Genomic DNA, 20,685 nt, shown 5'->3' on the forward strand with positions numbered 1-20,685 from the left:
ACCACCACCACCCGGATCTCATTCACACACTCACACATCTGATTGAGAAATTAAATAAAAGACTGGTGCAGGAGGAAATGCAAGTTCCCATGAAGACCACTGCTCACGTTTTATTCTTGTGTGAAATCAATTGTGTCCAGATGTGTTATTAGGCCTGGATTGACACAGTGGAGCAGAATGTATGAAGGCATCACATCATTTATCAGTTGATGTAATCAGGCTTTAATTGCACAGAGTGAGACTTGTTTTTGTTGGAGACGCTGATTTGAAACGTCCTGTAAATAATAATGTGTTGATCTCGTTCTTTCCCCAAAACTAGTTTCCCTTTCTTTTCTCTAGTTATAATAATACAGCTGGAAAAATTTAATAAAATCAGATAGAATAGACAGCATCAGAATGTGTATTCAAATCGTATCTTAAAATCCTTTGAAAAAAGTCTAGAAATTCAGCTCAACACTGCATCCTGCATTTTCCCTCTACTCCAACAGCACTGCATTATGTGTATTTAAAAACATGCACATACACTTTATGACTCCATCTAGTGGCGTAGACTTATAATAATAATACTGGCTGCCACAGACTTAAGAACACAATCAAATCTTGTAAAGATGTTAATGTGAAAATGGGTTTTTATTTCTATGACTTGTTTTGAACTGGTAGATCCTGTACGGATTTCTGTGTAGCTACATGATATTTAAACTTTGCAACACCTGCTCAGGACAGTGAAAGTCCCTGAATAAAAAAAGAGTCCGACTACTGGAGAGCACTTTCACGTTAATACAGTTTTAATGGTGTTGACTTTGGCTTGGTTTTAATTAATGACTTGGCTAAAGTAGCTGCTACAGCTTTGGGAGACAAGATCCCGAACCGAGACCAGGGGCTGAAGCTCGGCCTGAAAAAAAACAAGGGAGCCGGATCAGTGTGTGATCAGTGTGCACTGGTGCAGGGTATGATGCAACTGGAAATATGACAATGTGAAGCAGGAAAAACATTTTTAGTCGACACCACAGAAGCCGTCACATTGCAAGTGGGAGAGGAACACATTACAAAGGAGGTTTTCCACAGTAACTGTATTGCAAAAGTAAACAAGGCGGACAATCATATCATTCAACAACAATATGTTTGCTCCTCGGAGTTTGCCATTTCTCTATGTCTTAAAAAAGTGAGCCATGATCTCAAACAGAATTGTCTAAATACAGAAAAATATAGATTCAGGTCAAAAAGGATTGTAAATACTTACTAGTACTGTAAATAACAGTGAGGGAAGACAGCTACAACAGGTATCATTCACTGTCCTGGCACAGTGGATGCATTTAATAGGTCGGACATAAAAAAATAAACCACAACAACGCAACACACAAATTGTACAAATAAAAACCTGAAAATATGTCCCACTGGCAGAGTTTGATCGGAGCGAATCTCATGTGTGAGGAGTGGACTTGTGGTTTACATCTGTGACTAAAACACTGCTGCTATAGAGTGCAGCACATTAAACCAGGTTTAAAGATGTCCTGACCCAAATGAAACGGCGTGACGGAGGCGAGGACGCGTCTGCTCGGACCTAGAATATTAACAATAATAACATGTCACATTGGAAATGGTTACCATGGCATCATGATAACATCGACACTGAGCGAAGATGGGATGGGGATGGGAAAAAAAGTTTGCTAATGAAGTTTCTGGTGTGTAAAATGTCTGCGATGCCCCCAAACACACACACACGCACGCACACGCACACGCACACGCACACACACACACACACACACACATCCAAAACAAAAAGGAAAAAAGAAAAACTCAAATTTTCTGCTGAGGGAAATTTCACAAGTAACTCTTAAGAATTGTACAAGTATAAAAAAGCTACAAACATTAATAAATTACATCACTGACACATAAACACTTCACAAGGTGCTAGTAAAATAATTCCGAAACCCTTCAGGATACTAGAACTCGAACAAGAGGCTGGTCATAGAAACTTTAAGTATTTTTTTTCCTTTTTATATCATTTTTCCTCAAAGCTTCGTGTCTTGTTCAAACAGAATAACAATACAATTAGCTTTGTGTATGTAAGGCCATATGACAATAAAATGTATTATTTCTTCAGTTGTTTTCCAGGCAACACCTTTCAATCTAAGGGGGGAGGGGGGAAACAAAGTTAAAAATGAATCTCTGCTATTAAAAGAAAAAGCAAAAAACAAAATAAAAGTTCAAATATTAGGACTATAATGTATATCCATATATATATATTTGTATTCATTTATTCATAATTAGCAAAACCGGTAAAAATGTAGGATTAAGCCTTAAGGAGAAAAGATACAAAAAGTAGTAATTTAAAAGGCTATGTACAAGCTACATTCTATATACTGTACTGTGTGAAGCCGTATAAATGCAGAGAGGAGCCTAAGTTGTTGGTGCTGCCTGCGAAAGCAAAAGAAGAGAGAAAGTATCCCCATGCAACTGCAGACCTGACATGGATGAGGCTTATCATTAGCTACAGGTCCCACGTGGTGAGCAGTCCTATGCTTCTCATGTCCAACACACATATCCTCAGCAGGCCTCCATGGCCATTTAGTCGTATGCTTTCCTATGTTTAACTGCAGGAAACATCCGGACGCCGCCACCGCCACCGCCGCCGCCGCCGCCGCCGCCTCCTCCTGGTGCACAGCGCTACTCGTGATTCACTTTGTGCTTTACAGTTGTTCCGTGAACTCTCATTTCCTATCTACGACACGAATAAATAAATATCAGGGCTGATAGTGCTCTGCAAACGTCAGTGTTAACATAAAGGGATAAATGCTCGAGTTGACTCCAATCAAAACCGTGCTCGGCAGCAACACACGGGGAATCTGCGCTCCTGGGAGAGGCCGATCCATCCATCATCAGTGTTGCAATGATAAGCTGCATCCATACAGAAGGAATTAACAAGTAAAATCCCCAGACCCTGGCCAAAGCACACATGCAACTGAATACATGCAAGGGATACTTTCAAAAATCTTGGAATGACTGCAATGTACTTCTACTTCATGTTTTAGCAACCCCTGATAAACTAACAGCTGTAGTAAAATGACATGTTCTCTTAAAAAATATTTATAGTAGGTTCTGTACACTTTAATATCTGAAAGTTATAAAGTATAAGTAGAGGCAAAAACCTATTTGAGTGATGTTCTTCTTAGAAATTGAAAAATGCATGATTTTCTTCTTCTCCCATCTTGTTGCAGTTATTGTTTTTTTCCATTGTTGGCTTTAATCAGTGAACAGGGAGTGAGGTTGGGATGGGACCCAGCTCATGAGTTCCCAGTCCTACAACAGTCCGCTGCATACTACAGGAGGAGCTTTCCATTTCGATGGATCTTTAAAATCTTTCCAAGTCTTTGTTTGGCTGTTGCCATGCCTTTCTTTAGCCGCTTCGCTGTAAAAAGAACAAGAGGAGACAGGAGGTAAGACAGGGTGTCCAGCTACAGTGTGAGCGCTAATAACACAAGATATACTTTGTTTTCATCCATGTTTGCTAGCTAGGAGTCGTCTTCTTCCCCTTAATGCTGGAGCATTGATATGTTGCTTCTTAGTAGCAGGAACGTGTATATCGTTCCTCTCTCCTCCTATTGGACCCACTCATAAACACGCTCTATAGCACCACCAGTGGGCAAAACCCCACCGGGTGCCTTTAAGCTAAAACACTATCACAGCAATATATATTGTAATTCCTATTTGTTGCCAGCAGTGGTCCATCGTTTTCGTGGACTATTTGGTATTCCTTTAAAGAGCATCAGTAGCTGGAGTCGTTTTCATCCTGAGATATTTTTATTCTTTTTGTTTTAATTTTTGCACCCATTGCGTGTTATAAACGTCACCAACACGCCCACTCGCTTGTGGTTAATCCTGCGCAGGATCTCCTAATGTGTTCTCACATGGGTTCATTCAGGCATTCGGACACTCTCCAGAGTTTTTACCACGAGCTGGCAGGAGAAACTCTGGAGAAAGTCCGCAGCCTCTCACTTCTAACTCAGACTTTTGTATTCTCTCATGCAGCCCCTCCAGAGATTCTCTGGAGTTCAGTTCATGTCTGAAAGCAGCTTCATTTACTTATTTGAGGAGGTCAGAGGTCATCCATCTCCAGTTTATAGACCATTTCCTCATAAGAATATTAACTCAAGACAGTTTCCTGGAAAGATGTTTGATGATAACTACAACTACAAAACCTGGTATATGGATGGAATGTTCATGGTCAACGTGCTAAATTGAGGATATAGCTGAAAACTGTTGTGGAACCAGAATATACCATTCAGCGTTGTATTTGCATCCTTTTCCAACATCAGCTACTTTCAGCCCTTTATCTGTTTGCACATAGATTCAGTCAGAACTACTTTACAATCTGCGAGAGTAAACTCTTGCCTGATTGACATTTTATGCGTCATGCTGCTAGCGTGGCTAAAAAAACCTACACACAGGAGCTTTAGACATGACTCTGTAACATGGTGAATAAGGATCCCTCATTACAGCCCACCTTTGGCATCTGCTGACCCCACACGATCCCCCTTCGCCGTGCTGCTGCTGTTGGTGCTCGTGGAGTTGGTGCTGTTGTTGGGAGAAGACATGGACGGTCGCCTCTGACTGAGGAAGACCCCAGGAGCCATGGGCTGCGGCACCCCCGGCGACTTGACCGTTCCAGTGTTGAACTCGTGGTCTGTCAGGCTGCCATCTTGGGAGTCCAGATTGTGCTCCGGCGAGCTACTGTCCTGAGAGATTTTTGGGGGCTCCTCAATTACTATTGCCTTCTTTTTGGTGCTTTTCTTCTTCTTCTTGGTTTTTTGTTGCTCCTCCTGTTGACACATATAGTTTTTTGAGCACCACTTTCATGAATACTTATTAGTATTGTGTAAAAGTATTGTTCATTAACAAACCTGATGAGAAAGCTTTGCTGCGGCTGCGGCCAGCCCCGTCTCTATGGACGCCACTCGGGCTCCTTCTCTTGCCGGCCTCTCTTGTCGGGGAACTGAGGGTCCTACACGGGCTGCGATCAGATTGATATACAGGTTAAACCTCACTTAATCCATAAAATGTACAGTGGACATCCTTCAATAATATGCTTGTATTTACCTGTCGGGCTGTATGGCGTGTCATCACTGCTTTTCCGTTTTTTCGATCTTGATTTGAAAACAGGGTTATCCTCTTCGGACTCCAACGAGGGGTAAACTACAATCACAAGTTGTAAAAGATTACTAACATGTGCTTCGTTGTCAAAGAGAATATAATATACTGGACAAGTATTGTCATATATAATGAACAGAGGAACGAATTTGTGTACTTGTCTCTGCTTCCCAACCTTGTCTCTGCTTCCCAACCAACTAGAATGGTGGAAGTTGCAGGACAGCTGTGAGACAGCTGCTGAATGCTTCCTGCTCAGCACAACCATCACAATCTAGATCTTTAATAACTGATAATTGGATGATCAAGATAAAAAATGACCTGTTTACAAAAGAAGAAACGAGAGCCAGCATGTGAGAAACGCTTCACGCAGGACTGAGGATTTCAGAAGAGAACGTTCGTGCTATGAAAAACTAATTAGACATAATTAGAAGTTGAAAAAGGATGTAAAATAACAATTGATAATGCGTGTTAATGGCTTATTAAAGAGGATCTGGGCTTTTTTTCACAAATTGGAGCAACACGAAAGGGAGGCACTGGAAAGAATGCATGAAAAATAAACATAAACCCTATCATCCAGTCCTAATGAAACGTTCAAATGAAAAGGCCACATCTAGAGTTAAAGAGCCACATGTTGATCCACTGGGGTCAAACAGTTTTTAACAGCACCTGTTATGCAGCACTGAGAATCATGGCAGATCATTATTTTCTCATTCATTGCTTACAAAATAACTAAATCAAATGGCACAGGAACAAGAGAAATTAGTCTCACCATAATCTGAGTCCTTGAAACACGCGTCCATGTGATCCTGGTCGTCATCGTAATCCAGACTCTCAATGCTGCTGCTTTTCCTGGGTTTCTTGGGGAGCCGTTTGGTGGGCCGCTTGCTGCTGTTGCTGCCTCCGCCGGCGCCGGCCCCTCCGCCGGCCTTCTTGCCAGCCTGCGCGCTGTGTGAGTTGCTCTTCGACTGGCTATTGTTTTTGGACTGGCTGTTGCTCCACGGCTGCTGCAAGCTGTCTGAAGACGACAGGTTGGCCATGGACAGCATGCCCTGAATGGCCTCCTGTGTGCTGGGAGATGCAGGTGGCTGACTGTAAGTACGTCAATAAGAAATACACAACAACGCAGCCATTACACAGCGGTCAACATGCAGGAAGAGGAGAAGAGCGACTGAGAAAATAAATTGAAGTCGGCTTTGAAGTCCATGTCAATGTCACCAGTCGTGCTATTAAGCATCATTATCGTTTGACATCTGCAAAATGTTTAAAAAAAACCTCACAGAATCTGGAAAAGAAAAATAAAACTGTCAAATCTAAATATTCTCCACAGACGTGCGATTGCTTTTAGAAGCAGCAATGAAAATAATTTCCCACACCTATTAGGGTTATTAGCTGCAGCAGTGAGCAGAGTGACCATCAAACTCCCACAACGAGCTGAAGGTGGGCTGCGTTCCATGCTTTCACAAAGTTTCCTCTTCAAAGATTTAAAATGATTTGAGAAATTAACATATTTCAGTCGACGTTTGGCTCATTTGTAGCTTTCAGTGCAGTGGAAACAGACCATCAAGGGCTGAACAAAACAGCAAACAACAAAAGGCGAAAAGGAAGAGCCTGGAGCCACGCAGCGCTTGATAGATTAACACGGGATGAAACAAACATTGACTTAACACTAACTGCTGACAGATTCTGTGTAAATTGTTGCCCCAGTCACTAGTTGATTTTTCAGCTCTGAGCAAAGTTATAAAATTCAGCTTTTTCATCCACTTATATGGGCGCTGACTGGGCCGTTAGTTTGTCAGCGTGTCACCCCATTAAGTGGAGTAAGACCTACATTTCATTTACGCAGGGGAGAATGGTCCACTGGGAGCCATTTACAGACCGTGTAAGACCGTGCATGTGCTGCAACCCGAGTGTGTTTAGACGTGAACGTTTCATTGGTGTTGAAGGAAATGGAGTGAAAAAGTAGAAAGTAATGACGCGAGGAGAAGTCAGTCTACCTGTTGGTGCTGTAGTCAATCCCTCCCACTTGCTTGCTCGCCTGCAGCAGGTCAAGAATCCCTGCGGCGCTGCCGGCCTTTTTCTTGACCTTAGAGTTGCGACCTTTGACCTCAGGCTTGGTCTCTGTGTCTATGTGCAGAGTCTCCTCATCCGAAGAGTCGGCGCTCTGATTTTGGAGAGAGTGGACAGAGTGGAAACAGACATGAGAGACAAAGAAACCGTTTAAGGCTCGGACATTCTGCAGGACACTTCTTGTTTTGAATGTGATTTATAGGAGATATTTTATTGGAGCTGTTTTGTTTCCTGAGTCTTAACCATTTATTTCTATTTCTATTTAGTTTAGAGGCTATGTTTACACCCTAGTTCATTAGTTTGTTGGTTGGTTGTTTGTTTGTTTGTAGGCAACATTACACAAAAACTACGTGAGTGATGAAACTTGATGGAGGCATCAGGTATGAGTCAGGAAATAACCCATTCTTAAACATTGTGAGATCCACTATAACTATGTGAAATTTGGTGCAGCTTGACTGAAGTTAAGGGAACTCTTGGGCCTTGGCGGAGGTATGCACTATACTGAGTGACATTCTAGTTTATTAGGGATTTCTGCCAGAATAACCCACTAGGGGGCACTGTAAAAATGAGCTCTGTATTTTTTTTTTATTCATATGCACATTTTGACACATGTAAACAAAATTAATTATAATACAGTGCCAGTTTATTTGGTGTGGACTTTGATCTTTATAGTTTGGACCATGTGCTTATATGGAGGGGGCTTGGTTTATGGCGTATACTGCAGCCAGCCAGCAGGGGGAGATTCAGATGTTTTGGTTTCCCTTTTGGGGGCTGTCATGTAGTCCATCTTTATTATACAGTATTTGCTTTGAACATATTCCTAAAGTAACTTGAAAGGAAATTCCCACAAACTAAGTGACACAAAGTAAATCTGGTGTTTCTGCCACCTCTGAGGATGTGGATCCACTGGGACAGTTTCCTGTTTTTCTTGATTGATAACACAGACCAGGATGATGCTGACATTAATTATGAGACTTCTGCTTGGTTGGAAGTGGAGAGGAAGCTCAGGGAAAATCAAGGTTAGGATATGGTTTGCATTCTTAGAAAGTTTCAGTGTAAATGACACTGTAGGTACAAGTTACAGCACTCTGTACAAAGTGTATAATGACATCACAAACTGGTGAAACATCAGCTACTTAAGAGGAAAGGCACAACGTTTGGTTAATGTGTAGAACATTAGTCACATTTGAGACGTACCTTAGTCACCAAGGGTTGCAACTTTGGTTTTTTGGCTGCCTGAATGGGCTCTCTGATATCTGACAGAACTGGGAAATACAAGAATTCTTTAATTGTGCAGCAGTGCAAACACAGGCTGTTAATCTGAAACGATCAATAATCATCATATTATTTGCGTTGTCACATACAGCCCCTCCAAAGAATGTCCGGAGATTATTCAGAGTTCAGTATATGTCTGAAAGCAGTGTAAGTAACCAAAAGTAATAATGTAATTCAGAATTCAATGCCAATTTTCACACTTTACAATACTCAATGCTGTGTCAACTGAGACTCTAGAAGTGTTGAGGTTTGATAGTTGATTGTCCAAATCAACTGAAACCCAACAGTTTCCAATAAGTCCAAAAATACTCACAGGAAAGATCTCTCTTAACGGTGTTCTTTTTCCGTCTGATGGGGAATTCATCAATCTTCAGCTCTCCCTCATCTGAGACGTATTCATACTCGTCTCTCACTGGCTTGCTTTTGTCCTCTTTTAGGTTTTGTAATGAACCAAAAACACTTGAGTTGGTCTGAGGTTTCAGCGTCTTGGAGCTGGAGAGGAAACCACAGGACAATAAAGGGGTGATGTGAGGCTCAGCCAGGCAACTGGCAGCGAGAAGTCCTTGAATTAGCTCTAATGGACATGGTGCTGATAGCCACATAGCTCTGTAATCACCGTAATATGCCACATGAGAAGGTTGACATGCTCTTCCCTCAAAAGACCTTTTATGAAACATTTATGTGGCAATCACAGCTATTCCATACATACCCAAGCATTTTCTTGTGAGACACAGTAAAGCTGAATTTGTCTTTATTGCTTGACAGTGGTGTTCTGTCGAATTTGCACTCCTCCTCCATTTTCAGCAGGGAGTCAGGTTTACTGTTCTGTAAAGTTCAAAAGGAAACAAGTTTAGGACATGATGTTATATGACAGACAGTGATCAGCAACTGTAACTTAGAACACATAGATTAGTGTTGACATTTTAGGTGAAAAAGATCACACTTTGAAAATGTACAGAGAACTGTCATCCAGCTGCCTTCAGCCCTGCAGAGCGGTTCAGCGTCTTTTAGCTCATTGTTTTGTCTTTTCAGTCAACAAACCAATCCCATCATAAATCTTTCAACCGGCTGCACACCTCATTAGCGACTAGCTGCTGAACAGAGAGGAGCCTGTAGCTACTTAATTTTTCTCAAGCGTTGGTGGGGACCAAAATCTGAGCTAAAAGCACAGAGAATATTGAACTTCTATTAGTCAAACTTCCGATTAATGCTTATATTGCTCTGGGTCGGTTATTTGTCTTTAATGAGGTGAAATCACGTTAATGTCAATCTGCTGCTGCAGCAAATAGCCAATGACTAAATTAAATAAATGGATTAATTAATTAAACTAACAGGCTAGTCTTTTAATACATTTTCATTCATCCATCTTTATTAAAGCTCGGTTACATATTTATAAAAATTATAAGGTTTTAGCCCATTTCCACTTTGACTGAAGTGTACTTTAATTACTACTCAAACAAGTAGCGTCACATCTTAAGTGCCATACGTGAGTAACACAAAACTGTTCTGTAGAAAGTAGCAGGGAGTCATTCCTTGATAATGAAAACATTAGTGTTTAAAATCCTGAAATCATCATGATGTTTATCTCCATGGATCATTTTGTGACTCAGTTTAAACTGAACCAAGACAAATGGCAAACAGCTGCCATAAACTGCAATTAAGTGAAATCCAAGAATATACATTTTCAAATATTCACTCCTTAGCAATTTTGTCTCCTAAATTAAAGGCACATGACAACACGTGTGTAACGTGAAACTGAGATGTCACATTGTCTCATTCATGTTATAACCTGACACTAACATGCACACTGTACACAGAGGAGCTGTGATAATGAGTGAAGATGAGGTCCACAGTGACCTTGGTAAACATCTAACAGCGTCTCTGCTCCATCTGCAAGTGTTTGGCCTGATGTGACGGAGCAGTGGGACGGGGATCCTTGGAGGGACTACAAACATTCAGCACAAGTTTGACATTGAATTTTCCACTAAACTAAAGCACTTTAATGTCTTCCTCTTGACAAAATTACACTTTACCTCTGAAAAAGCCGCCCCATGTTGGTAAGTAATAAGGATACACAAAGCTTTTGTAAAAGATGAGTGCATATTTGGTGGTGGGTACGGTAATAATGTAGTTTCCTTCTATAAACTCTGGGCCGGTGAAGGTCTCTGGAGCAGCTGTGATGAGCTGCAGACCTAAAATGTGCGACTAAGGCCGCATCATTATTTCCGCTGATTGCTTTGAAGTGAAGTGTGCAAATCTCTTTTGGACAATCACACTTCTTTTTTCTTTTCTCTTCAGCCGCTCAGCTTGTAACCTTCAAAAGTGCTACAAACATTTTTTCCCTAAATGACAACAAACGTTCACTTTGTTTTAACTTTTAACAGATTGTAATACTATTTACTTTGGCCTGTAACAGGCAGCCATTAGTTTTGAATGATGACGGCTGAAACGATCTTACCTTATACTTCCATTTTGCTTCAGTCTTGTTTTTATTCTGCTCTCTGATTTCAAACTTCTCCACGTTGTTCTGCTTCGATATTTCCTTCTCTGACATACTCAGGACATTTTTAACAGCCTGAGAAAATGGAAATATTTGAGATTATTAACAGAAAACATATTTAAGAGTCACTGTGAGTTACTTTCTGTGGACAAGTATGGTTAGATTTGACTTTCTGCTCGAAAAGATACAAAAAAATGGAGTCCTATTAATTTAAAAAAGGATAAAAACCATAATTTCACAACAAAACGACAGTTTTACTTTATGCTAACATTACCAACTGCTCACCTTCATCTTTTTCGGCTGGTCCATTTTACTCAATATGTCCTTTGCATGGGACTCGAGAGCTGCGAAGCTGGAGGGTTTCGGAGGCGGCGACGGCTCTTTTGCCTTCTTCGCTTTCTTCTTTCCTCCTTCCTTGACCTTCGGCACCTTCGGAGGTTTGGGCGCCTTGGGTATCTTTGGGGGTTTGGGAGGCTTGGGAGGTTTGGAAGCCTTCTTTCTAGCCTTCTCTCTGCTGGGTGAGGGGACATGTGCCGGCGACACAGGCTCCTCAGGCTCAGAGTGGGTGGATGGCGGCTCCTCCACTGGCACCTTAATGGCGGGCTCACTCTTAATGGCTTTTGTTGCATTCTACAAGTGGAGGCGGGGAATGGAGAAAGGCCAATATAATTTTGCAATCAGTAATAAAATGTCACCCTGACGACTGAAGATGTATTGAATATGAAGTAAAAAGAATTAAAATAAATAGTAAAAAGTTGATGATCAAGTATAGGGCTGAGCCACATGCTGCAAAGCTTCAACCCTAGCAAAATCCCAATCACAATACTAAGATGTTGGAAAAGCCATGAGTCTGCAATGACTAACTAACAAGCAAACTGACGAGTTTGGCAAAGCAGTTGAAGTGTGAACTTTTGAAAAATAACCTTAATAAATTGGAAATTACATTTGCCTAAGTAAGTCTTGAATGTTCTGCTTCCAGTACTACAATACAGGATTTGTATTATATTTTATTTTATTTTCAGAAGTACCTGTTTCAAAGTGAGTCTCTTAAGTTCAAATCAGCAGCAAAGGAAGTAATTCACCTTAACACCTCCTCTCTTCCCACTGAACAGAGCCAAGGCCATCAATTGACTTTGCAAATTCAAATATTAAAAATCTAAGTTAAAGTCTGTGGGGGGCAGTAGAGGAAGGTTAAGTGTCTTCAAAATAAAAAGGGCTCATCCTATAGAGATCATGAATGTTCTTGTAAATTTCACTCTCATTATATCATGCAATATTAAGTGCAAATGTGACTTTTGGGCCCAAGAGTGGCATTGCAGTATCCAAAAAAGGAAAAGGTTTGTCCAAACCATGAATAAGGTAAAGAAGGAGAGATCACCAGATCATTACATATTATCCTCTGAATGGCCTCATTAAATCTGACCTCTAGTAACGAAGACTCTAATATGTCGCTTGTAAAAATGTAAACCTTCATCTCTCACTGCCACCAAAATGTAAAACTACCTGGTGAAACACATAGAGACTGATTAATTGATCATATTGTATTTAAACTTAAATCAATTGAAAATACCTCTGACAGTCTGATCTCTTTGGCAAGATCCTTTATGAGCTGGGATGGTTTCATGTTCTCTGGAAGCTCATCTTCATGTTCTAAGAGCGCCTGTCAGGAGGTAAACAGACCACACCGTCAATCCTGTAACAACATCAGACACAAACTACTGACACTTACTGTACAGTAAATCCTCTTGGGTAAATCTGTACCTGTTTCTTTGTCCAAGCTCTGAAAGCTCCATTGATGATTTTGGCACCATGTATCAGATATGGAGCTGGTTGTTTATTTGCTTTATGTAAACCTACGGGAGAAGAAACACAGATGTTATCATTGAATCGACTGTGACCTTTAAAACTTGAGAAGTCGAGGCCATTAACTTAAAAAAGAAAGTCAAACTATGGCGCACAGCTGAGATTTACAGGATGTAAGCGAACAGATGATTATTGCTCTCGTCAGTGAACAGGAGAAGAACTCTGTCAACAGTGTGACTGTGTGTTTAGACAAACCAGAGCTCAGTCCCAAAACAGCGGAGTGGCGAGTTTGAGTCGTCGAGGAACAACATCAACATCATCCTGCTCTCTCAGGGCGTCAGCCACAATCTCAAACGATTTATAACAAAAAGTTCCTTTTCAGTTTTAGCTGTGACCAGTATAATTTAATAAAGCACAGTCAAATGACTATACAGTAAATTCTATACACAGCTACTGTGTTTAATCCTGTTTACTACAAAGAACATTTGCCCTCCATCACAGGAAAACTATTCTGAAAGTGTGTTTGATTCATTTTATTTTTTCTACAGTTCCTGATAAGTTTCAATTTATGTTTGGTCAAATTTACAGTATCTTTATATGAATGAACTTCATTTCCCATGTGTACTTGCAGCACCATAGGTTTGTTTCAGAAGTCTTTGAATATGACCTTTAAATAGAATATTAACAGTGTATGAAAATATATATATGTAGATCAAATTAATTTGTTACCTGGAAAAATATATACTGTATATAAAAACAGCCAAAGTTTTGGTCAGGTGAGTATCCTGCATATGTATCATACATTTTGTTTTTCAGTTTAGTTTGTATTTGTTCGTGGTATTGTGTGTTTTTAATGTATATTTGACTTAGCGAACCAGCTATGTTTAGATCATCTTTTACAGTCTATTTGTTTTATTCTTCTTTATTGTTGTGAGCTGCTGCAGTGTGAGCTCACCAAGGTAAAGACTTGTTAATAAAAATACATCAGTGGAAAATAATTGAACTGGCATTCGTGTTTCTAAGTGACCTCAAACATATGCACTGTGATATTTTGTTATTTTCTAGTTGACATGAGCAGATACTGATACATCTATAAAGAGCTATTGCTGTCTCACTGATTTGGTCCTTTAAAACTAAAAACAAACTCATTGAATTAGCGTTAGTGATATTCTAGGTAATACCTCCAAACTGCATCTATAACAATTAGTTCTAACCTTTGGCAAGTCTGGATTGAGATGCTTCAACTTCAATGCTTCACTTTAGCAAACCAAGTCTTAATGTGGATTTACTCTTTAATGTAATGGTAAAAGATATCTGAGAAGTCTTTTGAAAGGAAGTATGTCTAGGATAAAATAGGAAATTATTAGGACAAAATATCAGCAGCAGAGAACTGAGTCACTTTCCTGCTCTGACCATGAAGTTAAAAAGAATAATGGTATATTAATGGCAAAGCCTGGTGGGTTAGAAATAGTCTGCACAGCACACAACAGGCACACACACGCACACACACACATAGAAAATGGTGGAAACATAAACAATTGGCCCAGGCCAGCTGAGCAGAGTTTAAACACAGGCTTGTAATGGAGCAAATGATTCTAGCTGGGCCAAATCTTTTGAAGCTAATCATCTGTGAACTCAGCGATTCACCGATTTAATGACTGAAATAATATTAGAGCATCCAGCTCCTCATCTGTGCTGCAGACCTGCAGCGTTACGCCTGTGCCGCTTGGAAAAAAGACATTTCTGACAGTGTTTGTATATTCTCCTCTTTCGTGCATTCTTCTGGAGAGATGGCCAGTTGAACAGGGATGCAAGTTTACACGAGAATACTGCACGTGAGAGCGCAGGCTGGGTCTATAAATACATGAAAGTGATTTAAGAGTTCACCTTTGAATCGCTCCAGGAGATGTCGTCCGACATACCAGCACGCCGTCTCAAAGTTGGGGAAGGGGTTGAGAGTTTTGACGTTGAGCCGCTTCTCAATTTCATACGCTCTGAGGAGAATAAACCGAGAATGCTCAGCTAAACACTGTCATGTATTAACAACAAGTTTATTGCATCAAACTATGTAATTCTCAAGGTTTTTCCAAACGTGGAGAGTTCATAAACACACACAGACTATTTGGAGCTAAAAATGATGGAAACTACTGAGTCAGATCAGCCAAGACCTTAGAGTCACATTAAATCCCTCAAAAGTAGGACATGGTCATGAAAACAACAACAAGCCAGTTACCAAACACAACAACAACAACACAGCACAAAGAATGAATGTGTGTGTGATGAATCCGTGAACAAACCTCATCTGCATCTCCACACTCAGGTTGTGGACAAAGTGTCCAGAGAACGCCAGGCAGTCGACTGGGGTCAGTATTGCAATGATCCAACCTGAGGTGACGTCATATATCATAAAAGAGAAAAGTCAGTATATGTAATTAAAATATTCTATTATTACCTGTTATTTATAGCAATCAAGTATTTTTATGACTTTGCATCTCTGTAATGAAGTACTTGGATTTGTCAGGTATTCATTTGCTGTTTAAAGAGTAAGAAAATGTATTTCATTCATGTCTTGACTGATTTTTTTGAATCATTTTTCCCAAGCAGAAGTACAAAACCCCAAGTTATTTGATGAAGGCAAACAGACACACACACACACACACACACACACACACACACACACACACACACACACACACACACACACACACACACACACACACACACACACACACACACACACACACACACACACACACACACACACACACACACACACACACACACACACACACACACACACACACACACACTGACCTGACGGGATGAACAGAGTCTGGCCTTGCTTCAGAGTGCATTTGTAACACTTGTCCACTTGGTCAGCGAAGAACATTTCGCTGTGATTGGACGATGATCTCCAGCGCTCGTACAGAGACAGGTTGGCAGACATGGGCTTGATGAGGAAGAAGATCTTCTCCCCCTGAAAACACAAATGCAATCAGATTTTCTGGCATCATCTCCATCATCATAATCATGTGAGAGACATAATGTCTTCCACATTGTCTCTTGACGGCCTCCTAAGAATCCGTTCAGAATAGAAGGAAATCAGTGCAGTGTAAACACTGTTCTCATCATATTAGAGGCAGATGACACTGACTGTGTGATACACAGGTTTTATTGCAACATCCTGTTCTAAGCAAAAGTGTGACAGACCTTGAGGATATGGTACCAGACTGAGGCGCCGCCACACTCGATGTGGAAGTCTGTGTAGCTGTCTTTGACACAGATCAGACAGTATTTGGTGACTTTTGGCTTCCCAAGCAGAGCATCGTCAGGCCAGTAGTTTTCTACCCAAGACAACCGTCGCACAATCTGTGGACTCTCCACTATACTGTTCATCCTGTCCCAGGAAAACAGAGAGAGAAATCATCACCAGGAGTGTTCCAGACTTTGGCCCCTTCACCAGCCAGATTTCATTTTAGAAACGTGACCGTTAGACACACAGAGACACAGTATGTACCTTGCGTCCGAGAACTCCAAGTTGATGACGTTTAACACTTTCTTTCTGTTTGTGCTATAGTAATAGTCGACAAACTCTTTGAGCTTCATCTTGCTGTCCGTCTGTTTGGGGACGTCAACGACGTCCACGCCAACGTCGGGACCTGAGATGATAACAGGGGACACAGACGACACAATAAGACAAGATGCAGAAAAACTAACCACCAACAGGCTTTACACTTTCTTTAGACTGGAAAGTGTTCAACAAAACATGTCTGTTGCAGTGGACTGTTGAAATCTAACAAGTGATCTCATCACTGAGCACCAGGAAACAAGGGGAATAAAGAACAGCAGCGCCCCCTACTGAAAAGCAAAATGGTACATTGGTCTTGTGATTCGTGAGGGTAGATATTATTATTGTTTGCATCTTACTATATTATTGTTCCCTCACTAATTTTAATGGCAAGTTGGTTTAGTACTTGTTACAACACAGAATATATTTTATGTATAAAATCTTAATTTGAAAGGTAAATAGTAACTACAGCTGTCAGTTACACAAATGTGTGTTGAAAAGGACATTTCCCTGAGAAAAGATGTATAAAGTGATAATAAATGGAAATACTCAAATAAAATACCTCATATTCGTACTTAACTATAATTCCATAGGCAAATGTACTTAGTTACATTTCAACCTTGCTGGAGTGGTAGTGAAAGTCGTACAGGTTATTGTAGTGATACAAGGGTAATATTACTACTGCATTTAACACTATTGGTTCAGTGGAAATAACAGTCATATTTTTTTCCAGTGATATTAGAGGTATCATTAGTCATCCTAAATCAAACCACTAACACCAGTAAAATTGACAGTTACAGCAACAAAAGCGTTAGTGAAAGTATTAAAATGGGAGGTTGCTAGTAGTACTAATACTGTAGTACAATACAAACAGTAGCACTAGCACTGCTACTATTATATATTATATATGAAATTATTATTGGTATAGTAACATTAATTACAGTAGTAGTTATAGTAATAGTAGTATTGTTAGTCGTGGAAACAGTAGTTTGTTCTATCTATTAGATGAGTGAATACTACAGCTGGTCTTTTGACATGCTTGCACAGTAATGGCAGCAATAGTAATTACTGCACTGATATAGTAATAGTTGGGTGTAGTTGAAGAGATAGTTGCAACAACAATAACAACAGCAGCACTGATAGTAGTAGCAGCAGTGGTAATAATTATAATATTAAAACTAGTAGCAATGGTAATACAAATTAGTAGTAGTATTAAGTGTGGTTGTAATAGGAGTAGTAAGTTCAGTAGTAGTATAACTTAAGTGTTAACTGCAGTAGTGACGTGGGTTTCAACAATTGTACCTCAATTAGTAGGAACAGTTGTACAAGTACTGTTATAGGTGCAGAAGTGTGGAAGCTGTAGGAACAGCTCTTGAAGTAGCACAAGAAGTACTGGTAGTAACAGAGAGTATCAGATGAACTATCAGCAGCAGTGGGAGTAGTTTTAGTAATAAAACTAGTAGCAGTAGTTATAGAGGTAGTAGCAGTAGTACTAGTGGTATTAACAGACAGTATCAGAGGGACTGTCAGCAGCAGTGGCAGTAGTTACAGTCAGGGAGCGCCTTACCAACATAATTCTCCACATCACTGATGTAGAAGGTGGGAGCGGGCATGGATATGCCCAGACCATCTTTCTTCTGAACCAGGATTGGTTCGTTGAAGCCGTTCTCCTCCAGGTAATCCATGTTGAGCTGACTGCCGCTCAGTTTCACCACCACATCCTCAGCACTGCAAACCACAAACAAGCAGCATGAAGCAGAGAGCAACATGACAGATGTGTGATGGAGGGTTCAACTGACTTTGAAGACATTCAATGAGATGTGAAAACTATGTCAACAACATGTGAAACTATCTGAGTGCAGATATCTGCACTAGAGTGCAGATATCTTAAAAGTTGTGAGACAGTGCCCCCTTTTGGGGTTATTAGTAAAAGACAAGAGGAGAATATTTACATAATATGAATAAAATGTCAAGAGGGATAATCATTGTGAGGAATCATTTTATTTTACTGTATTTTTATTTAATTTAATCCTAATATCCTTTTGCTTACTTGACTATTTCAAGTAAACACCACAGTTTTTGGTGATGAGGTGTACAGTTCCATGAGGAGGTGAGGAAAAAATCAAATCTGTCTAAAATGTCTTTACCTTGGAAATGTCCGACTGCGAAGCTCCTTGATGAAAACCTGACTGCCATTCTGAACAGCCTTGATATCTGTGCTTTGTCCCGTGTCATGTTTGCTCCAGTTCTTTTTCTTTTTCACTGAAGATCAGAGAAAAAAGAAGAAAGAAAGTGTATTACACAAGAAAATAATACGGCAAATGATTGAATATAAATCTGAAGAGGGAAATAGTCATATCAGCTGCTAAGGACATGACATTTAGTGACTCCGCCTGAAGGTTGCCACTTACATGTGGATTTACCATCTGTCTTCTCGCAGTTTGGGCAGTGATATATGTCAATATCGGGAGCGTCATCTTCATCCACTCCAACACAGCTGAAACAAGAAAAGAATACATTTTACTGTTAAGTTAATGTGACCTTAAAGGACCCATTTTCATAGTATGTACTAACAGTTTTTCTTTCTTTCTTTTCCCGCTGTACCGATTAAGTCAACTTGACGGAAACTTGAAACATTCAGAATCAGTGTCTGTGAGACCACGTCTGCTCTTATTTATGTTCATTCCTTTGACAGCAGTACTGCAACTAACGGCTGATTTAAGAGGACAATTATTTTCTTCTAAACCTAACCCTAACCCTAACCCATTTTATCAGTTAATCATTTGGTCAATGTAAAAATGTAACATTTTAAAATTAAAACTTAACAAACACCCAGTTCAATTTCTCAAAAAACGAAATCCCTTGACTGATAGTTAGTGTGCTGTAGTACCCGCTGTCTGGAAGCACAGACGCATTTAAAATCTAAAACAGTAATTTGCCTGGAGCAACTGCGGAAGATGAACCATGAAAAAACACTGGAATGGTCCTTTACAATGACTCCTGGTTTAAAGTGAAAGACAGTGAGAGGACGACGAGTCTCACATACAGTCCAGTCCAATGCAGGACAGAGAGGCAGGACAGGCGAGGACAGTACAACACTTACATCAGACAGGGGGCTATAAATATCAGTCTACACTCTGTATATGAGTATTGTATATCACTGTGGCTGCTGAACAAAAGGACACAATTATCACGAGGCAGTTTGTCTTTGATGCAATAATCATTTCTATATTTCATCATTTACTCACAAAATGAGAATAATTAAAAGAAGACTTTTACTGCTGTTTACTTCCCATGATACTTCAGTAACTTGTGTTTAATTATCAAGTCTCACAAATAAAAACGGTAATTGAGTGAGCGATATAAGCTAAAACTAGAGTGAGGAGAAAGTATAAAATTATGACTGTAATATCATTGGGTGGAAATTTGTAATCAAATCCTCAGCAGTGATGAAAATAAGCCATCACCATTGTAGACAAGTGATAAGAAGATGAAAAGATGCCCAGACGATTGAAGCCAATGCATTTGTCTGGTTTGATAACAGTGAAACACGTCCTCCCACTATTTCAAGCAGCAGCGGTCACTGTGTCTTATGCAAGCAAATTCCTCCCATTTGGCGCCGCTGCTCCCAAACTCATTGAGCTGGGAGTTTCCCAGAATGCTTTCCTTTTTCCCCTGGGAACTCCACGGCTTCACTACAAGGCCTGCTCACTTTCAGTGAAGGCAGTGGATTAGGTGGCTGTGCAGACGTGGTGGAACAGCCTGTTTATGACATCCTTAACTTGGTGGCTTGGAGGAGATCTCCTAAACTAAAATTGTGCAAGCAAACTCAGATGTTCAGACACTCTTGCTCAAGAATGTCTTTAATGCAGTCAGTCTGGCAGTGTGTTCACTTCAGTTTGAGATTTATATAAACATTTCCCCTTGACTCCAGGCTGCTGATAAGCTAAAACGCACAACATGGGATCAGATTACCTCGACTATACCTTCTCTGCTTTGGTTGATTTCAAAATTGATTTTATGAGAACAGGATTTATTTTTAAACCTGGACCAGGTCTGAACTACATCTGAATCTGTCATCACCTAATGAGCTGCAGAGCAGCGTCGACCTTGAACGGTTCAGAAACTGACTGTGACCATTTACCTTCCTGTGTGGGGCACAAGAGAAATGACTGCTCCTCTACAAAGACTGACAACGGATCATACAACATGAACTGTTACGTTTTTTATGTTAACGTTTTTAAAGATCAAATACACTTAATGAAACCTAGGTAATCTAAAGTACAATCTTTAATTTATGTTTATGAGTGTTTAAGATAATATT

General features: G+C 40.2%; 1 protein-coding gene across 3 annotated transcripts in view; it reads right to left on the reverse strand.

Moving 5' to 3' along the window:
* Positions 1 to 980: 980 nt before the first annotated feature.
* The window catches only part of phf2 (PHD finger protein 2), a 31,936-nt gene continuing 12,231 nt past the window's right edge, over positions 981 to 20,685 (reverse strand). The window contains exons 2-22 of one of the 3 annotated variants that reach the window (XM_035151743.2): positions 18,785 to 18,858; positions 18,509 to 18,623; positions 17,929 to 18,089; positions 16,311 to 16,452; positions 16,004 to 16,190; positions 15,608 to 15,770; positions 15,091 to 15,178; positions 14,681 to 14,787; positions 12,752 to 12,843; positions 12,561 to 12,650; positions 11,276 to 11,620; positions 10,949 to 11,065; positions 9,200 to 9,315; positions 8,804 to 8,982; positions 8,413 to 8,480; positions 7,143 to 7,309; positions 5,918 to 6,237; positions 5,098 to 5,193; positions 4,902 to 5,011; positions 4,505 to 4,820; positions 981 to 3,409 (exon numbers count right to left, since the gene is read on the reverse strand). In XM_035151743.2, the coding sequence (XP_035007634.1) occupies positions 3,321 to 3,409; positions 4,505 to 4,820; positions 4,902 to 5,011; positions 5,098 to 5,193; positions 5,918 to 6,237; positions 7,143 to 7,309; positions 8,413 to 8,480; positions 8,804 to 8,982; positions 9,200 to 9,315; positions 10,949 to 11,065; positions 11,276 to 11,620; positions 12,561 to 12,650; positions 12,752 to 12,843; positions 14,681 to 14,787; positions 15,091 to 15,178; positions 15,608 to 15,770; positions 16,004 to 16,190; positions 16,311 to 16,452; positions 17,929 to 18,089; positions 18,509 to 18,623; positions 18,785 to 18,858 (3,142 nt within the window). In that variant the 3' untranslated portion in view covers positions 981 to 3,320. Of the gene's footprint in view, positions 3,410 to 4,504; positions 4,821 to 4,901; positions 5,012 to 5,097; positions 5,194 to 5,917; positions 6,238 to 7,142; positions 7,310 to 8,412; positions 8,481 to 8,803; positions 8,983 to 9,199; positions 9,316 to 10,948; positions 11,066 to 11,275; positions 11,621 to 12,560; positions 12,651 to 12,751; positions 12,844 to 14,680; positions 14,788 to 15,090; positions 15,179 to 15,607; positions 15,771 to 16,003; positions 16,191 to 16,310; positions 16,453 to 17,928; positions 18,090 to 18,508; positions 18,624 to 18,772; positions 18,859 to 20,685 lie in introns of all 3 variants that reach the window. The other 2 variants (XM_035151741.2, XM_035151744.2) reach the window with 2 other exon arrangements.

Source organism: Hippoglossus stenolepis, chromosome 3, assembly GCF_022539355.2.
Source record: "Hippoglossus stenolepis isolate QCI-W04-F060 chromosome 3, HSTE1.2, whole genome shotgun sequence".
Classification (NCBI taxonomy): domain Eukaryota; kingdom Metazoa; phylum Chordata; class Actinopteri; order Pleuronectiformes; family Pleuronectidae; genus Hippoglossus; species Hippoglossus stenolepis.